This window comes from Leptosomus discolor, chromosome 2 (genome assembly GCF_034619465.1).
Source record: "Leptosomus discolor isolate bLepDis1 chromosome 2, bLepDis1.hap2, whole genome shotgun sequence".
NCBI lineage: Eukaryota > Metazoa > Chordata > Aves > Leptosomiformes > Leptosomidae > Leptosomus > Leptosomus discolor.
This window is the reverse complement of record NC_141392.1, coordinates 117,545,967-117,552,319: the sequence shown is the minus strand read 5'-3', so window position 1 is coordinate 117,552,319 and position 6,353 is coordinate 117,545,967. Positions and strand designations below refer to the sequence as shown.

The 6,353-nt window shown below is 38.5% G+C and overlaps 1 protein-coding gene across 1 annotated transcript; it reads right to left on the bottom strand.

Moving 5' to 3' along the window:
* Positions 1-246: 246 nt before the first annotated feature.
* On the bottom strand, positions 247-6,135 carry TDRD15 (tudor domain containing 15). Its single transcript, XM_086460480.1, has one exon. It carries the CDS (start codon positions 6,133-6,135, stop codon positions 247-249), a length of 5,889 nt encoding a protein of 1,962 aa, XP_086316606.1.
* Positions 6,136-6,353: the final 218 nt, after the last annotated feature.

Below are 6,353 nucleotides of genomic sequence, written 5' to 3'. Positions count from 1 at the left end.
TTTGAAGCTTTTCTTTTCTCTCAGTGTTATATGAACTCAGATCCTTTGCTAATGATATTCCAGCATGTACTTTACCAGACTTCCTTATTTGAAACTTCAGCACAGATAGACCTATGCTTTGGATACTTTTTTTGCCTCACTTCTTCATTTCTGTCAGCAAAATACAAGGTTTTGTCATAATTATAATCTGGTTCAGAAAGGGAAGCACAGTTAGAATTTGGACATAGGCTGCAGATCTGTTTTTTCTCATTTGTCAACTGGAACGTGGCAGCACCTACTTCTAGGGTAGCTTGCATAGCCAGCAGCAACTAAGGCATGAGCTAGGTTGTTCTCCTCATACAGAACATCCACCTCTAATTTCATTTCAGAGCCATAGTGTTTAAAATGAAATATCAGACCTGGTTTACCAAGAAGCTTCTTAAACAGAAGTTTAGCTTCATCACTCCAGTATTCTCCCTTGGCAGGAACTGTATCATGTAAAGAGCAAGAGTGTGCCAAGCGTGGCAAGAAACACAGACTTTCTGGAATAACTTTCAGTTTATGGATATCAGAATAAGGGATGCTCTTCAGAAAGCCATAATCAATAAGTGTAAGAACAACAGACTGACTTGTTACCTCAGTAATTTCTGCTCTGTTCCACTGTGCTTCCAGTCCAAACTTGATCAAGCAGTTAGTACCAGGAGCCACAAGTTCTTTTGGCAAAACTGGCAAGTTGTCAGGAAGGTCAGAGAGCAGCAAAGACAAGTTTTGCATGCAACCAAATAAGACTTCAAACTGGATGCAGAAGTTCGAAGGATCAGCAACTGCAGTTGCAAACCCATGATACCTTCCGCCACTCCGCAGCTGCATCCATGTGACTGAATTTATCTTGAATGATGTATCAAACTCCTTACAGTCTGCATTACTGGATTCTTCTGGTCCAATAATAGTCCAACATTGACTTAAGAGCTGGTTCAAATACTCCTGAAGCAGAACTTCCCCTATTAAAATATCTACTTCCCAGACATGAGAGGATTCTAAGTATCTCATAAACAAGATCCTTATTTCACGATCCAGGAGTGCATTTACTACATGGACAAACTGAATTTTCTTCAGGTTTTTAAACCAAATCCATTTACAAAACACAGCTTGCTTAGGAATACTTTTAATCTTGTTACTGAGCATCTTTGCTTTATTTAAGGACACCATCTCACACTTGCCATAATCCATGAGAAAAACTAGCATTAACTTCTCCCTGACAAATTTCTTTATCACTTTTGATCGATACCACTTCAAGTTCCTTTCAGATTTCGTCATGCATTCCAATCCTTCTTCAATGTCATCCACTCTAAGCAAATCACTTCTTCGTGCTTCTTGGACAAGCATTGTATTTAACTCATGTAATACCTGCAAATTTCTAAGTAACTGTACATAAAATTCTCCACTGTCTGAAATATCAGTTACTTCTGCTCCTTCTACCTGCCCAGAATTTAGATCCTGAGGTAGGACATTTAAGGGCATTTTGGAAGTAATTTTCATTCCAACAGTCTTAGTTTTACTTCGATCACCTAAACTACTCCTAGACTCTCTATCTTGAGGATTACCATTCATAACCAGGATTTGTTTTGGCCTGTTTTCCTGATTATGCATTGGTGTGTTTTGCCACCTTGTCCTGCCCTTCTTCTGCAGAAGTTCATTAGACACAGACTTTCCATCACAAATTACATCTACTTCCCATTGCTCTCCATGTTGCTGTAAGAACTTGCAAATGACTGGCTTGTCAATTATTTTCCTTACAAAATAAGAAGTATTTTTTTCAGTCCAGCTTTCATCAGGAACACTTTTTAATCTGCTAAGAAAACAATGAATACTGAGCCTCGGCAAAGTTAAGAACTTTTCCTGAATCCTGCAGATTTTTGAAGGACTTACGACTGCTGCATTACCATAGTCAATGAACTCAACCTCAAAGGAGTTTCCCCATTTCAGAGTTTTAATAACTGCTCTGTAGTAAAAACAATCAGCATCATGCTCTGCAACAACGAGATCACCTACCATGAGCTCATCTAAGCAATTTTTGTGACCCACATTCACCGTGCTTTCATTTAATTCTTCTGCTAGTTGTATTATTAAGTTTTCATCCTCTGCAAGCTGAACATAGAAACTTGATGGACTATTCATATGAGAAATATACCCTGCTACTTCACAATTCACCCGAATATCACGTGGAGGAAGACTGATTAATTTAGGCATATTTTTGTTATTCCTTTCCTGATGACCTATATAATTTAGTCTTTCAGTATGAGGTTCAGAGACAGCATTTACAGTTATTTCCTTTGAATTTAAAGCAGGATGAGAGAGGGAGTGAGAAACAGGCTCTCCAACCAGAGGTTCCTCTCTGTGCTCCAGTACAGCACCAATAGTATTTCTAACACCTGGTTCTTCACTGTCCTGTAAAGTTAGTGGTTTTGAAGACCCACTACACAACTTTCGTGCACTACAGGCACTTTGCTCTTCATCTCCGAAACTGTTTTCTGTATCTGCCTGAAAATACTCATCATATACTTGGCACTTCTCTTCAGTTTTCAGTTTAACTCTTTCAGGATTTTTAACAGTTACTTTATTAATTTCTTTGTCATCTTCCACGTGACATATCACTCCATTACTTCCAACAAATTGTTCCGTGTAATTTTTTAGTGCCAATTCTTCCAATATTTTTTCTTTAATTTTCTGGCTTACTTTGAGCTGTCCATCATACAACTCCACAACAACCTGTCCATCTGATTCTCTGGATACAATCACAGCCTTCAGCAGTTTACCAAGGAATGCTTCCTCAAACCATCTAGTAACTCTTGCTGGAATTTCTGTCTCCCTAAGATCCGACAGGCAGCATTTAATAGCTTGCATGGGTGTGAATATTAGGTCAGTGGCAGAGTCTGGAATAGGCATCAACTGGTCTCTCTCCACCATATTCTTATTTCCAAAATCCACAAAGTCAGCACATAGATATGATGTCGATTCCACAGGAAAAACCAAAGCTCTATAAAAGAGATCATCTTCAAAATATCTGGCTATACACAATCGCATATTGCTGGTACGTTTTGCATTATTTGACATTTTACTTATGACACTAATCTTCTTCATCAATGCCTCTATAGTTTCAGTGTTTCGATTAAGTTGACAATAGAATTTTGAAGGATTATGTATGTGAGTTATATAAACCTCCTCCTCACTTCCAATCTTTATATTAAAAGATGAGTAGCAAAAACTGTACAGAGAACCCAGAGATGCAAGGTTTCTCAGACCAGTATCTTCAGACTGAGCAAGACCACGATCTCTGAGGAATTCCTCTAAACTAGTACATGGAGTCTGTAAGTCAACTACATTGTGTAAACAGTTGGGGCTTATAAGAACAAGAGCATAAATGACGCAAGTCAGCGATTCCCTAGAAGCAGAAATGAAGTCTTCAAAATGTCTACACACTTCTTCAGACTGTTTAAGTGAGCCAATCTGTAAGGGTACATTTTTAAGTCCACATCGAAATGCTAGACTTTCCAGAGTTAGGAAATCTGGAAGAATAGCTCGAAGATCTTTAAGTAAAACTCTTTCCCGATAACCATAGTCTACAAAAACTACATCAACTTCATTTGAGGATACCTGCCGCACAACAGTTGCTCTGTACCACTTCCCATCTTTGGGACGTTTAACAATACAGGCAACCTGGCCAGTTTTGTAAGGACTGGTATGCTCTTTATAGTAACTCTGAATTCGTTCCATTAAGTTATTTAGCTCTGGCAGTTTGCTTTGCAACTGACATGAAAAATCTGCTGGGGAAAACACGCAAGAACACACCACTTCAAAAACAGCTCCTGGTTTAAACACAAACTCTTTATAAAATAACTTTTCCTCAGGTACCACTCTACACCTTTTAGGAATTCCACCTTTTCCAAAACAGGACAGCCCAACAGATTCTCTCAGCACTGAAGGTACACTGGGTGATTTCCCCTTCTGAACCGTTTCTCCATTTCTGGAGACCTGATTTTTATGAATATTACAGATGCTCCGTGCATTTACTTTTTTTTTTAATTTCTGCGGATTCAGGCCTTGACTTTTTTTTGCCAAATTTAGAGCAGAATCTTGTGTCTTTTCCCAGGATTCAGCATATCCAGCTTCCACCATACATGCAGTAACATTTCCCTGCTGCAAACCAGTCCTACACTGCACATTAACAACATACTTGTTGTTTCGCTTTCCAATGACATGAAGCACCAGCGGTTTGTTAAACACAATGCCTTTGAAGAAATCAGTTTCCTTTTTAACCCACACACTGTCAACAGGAAACGTGTAAGCAAGTGCACAACACACAGCTAAAGCTGGTAAATCAGAAAACTCGGGAAGCAATGTTTTCACATCATAACAGGGTACTGTATCTGTATTTCCAAAATCCAAAAAATAAACTGCAATGTTTACATGAAGCACTTCGATGACAACACCCCGATAATAATGCATGTCTTTGCCATACCGGGCACAGCACAGCAGTCCAGGTTCTGGGTTTTTAAGGACCATCTCATCAGCTCCACATCGGTTATATGTGTCTGCAATATTTTTCATCAGGGCTTGAAATTCATCCTCATATTCACATGTTTGAACCCAGAATTCAGATGGATTTACAACATATACCACAAAAGCAGGATAGGAAGAATTAATTCGCATTTCTACTCTTTTGCAGTGGCTTGACAAAAAAATATCCCATTTGGGTAAGTGGTTTTTTGAACGTTTATTTCCAGCACAATTCTTAAACGAATTGTATCTCTCATGATATGGTTTGTAGTTTACAGCAATAGTTGTGATTTTTGTTTCTGGAAGCGAGACACATGATGCAGCTGCCTCATTCAGGTTTTCTGGATGTTTAGCATTAATTCCAAGATTCTGATTTTGTAGCGTAATATAATACAAGCGTTTAATGTCATTGAATAAATCAACATGGACACACACAGAAGTTTGTCTGATCAAGGCCTGTGTAAGTTCTTTCAGCTGCATTTTTACCACTGTTTCATCCTGACTACCAAAACAAGACAGTGCACATGGAAATGAAATCATAGGTAGTGCCATGAACTCTACTTTAAGTTTCTGAACACAACTAAATGGCACAGCTTCAATATTGCCAAAATCCATAAACCAGACTTCCACGTTGTCAGAGAGAAGCTGTTTTATCACTCCTCTATGCCATTGTCCATTTTTCCTTTTGGCAGCACAGAGCAGCCCTAAACTATCAAATGACTCATTGTCTGTACTGGCAGCTTCATAGCACAAATGCATAGTGCCCATCAACTCTTCCAGCTCTTTTTGCCATTTCTGTATCTGACAGTAAAATTTATTTGGGCTTACTGCAACAGTTATTTTTACATTTTCTTTACTGCCAACAGGTAGACGTGGAAAGAGATCATCTGGAACTGGCCAAAAATCTGTTGGTTTCTCAGAATTACTGAAAGTAAGCAACTCCTTGACTGGATACTTCTGTTGCAACAACTGTGGCACTCTCTTACAAAGCATTTCTTGAGGAAGTGCTCTTAATGTTTCTACAATAAAACAAAACGAATCTCCATCAATACATTTTCCTAACTGCAATTCAAGAACATCACTAATGATCTTTGGCACTTCAAGAATATATAGTTGGTATGGTACAACAGCTTTCACATGACCTGTAATCTGTAATCCTACCAGAGATGAAAAATAGTTAATGGCTTTTGGACCCCATTTTTCTCCAAGAGGAAGTATGCTTGCAAAAACACCCAAAATCACCTTTGGAGGCAGCTGAAAAAATTCATCAGAAGCAGAAGCCAGATGTGTTTCCTCAACCACCAGCACTTGCCCAGTGTCTATAAGAAAAGCTTCACAGGTATTCTCTCTCTTTTCCAGAAGTCTTCCTCTATGCCACTGTCCTTCTGTGTCTTCCACTAAACAAGACCCACCAACACAAACATTATCTTTTACTTTGAATACACGTTGCATTTCATTTTGTAGTATGTAATAGTCAGGATCACACCCTCCTTTGCATTGACCCTGGAACACTATAACCAAGCATTCAGGATGGCATTCTATACGAGTTATCTTCAGATTCATATCTACTACTTTTGGTAAGGTAGTCAGAGCTTCCATCCTGTCTGCAAAGAAAAGGAGCAAGATCAGCCCAATAATTATCCATACTTTTTGTCAACTACTTCCTTACACGAAGTTTGTTTTCAAAATGCTTTAATAGCATATTATTACACTTCTGTTTAAGATGTATCCTAAACATTTAGCAATGTCATGTTTTATGCAACTGGGATACACTTGACACGATTCTCTTTGTAAACACATGTTCAAATAACAGATAA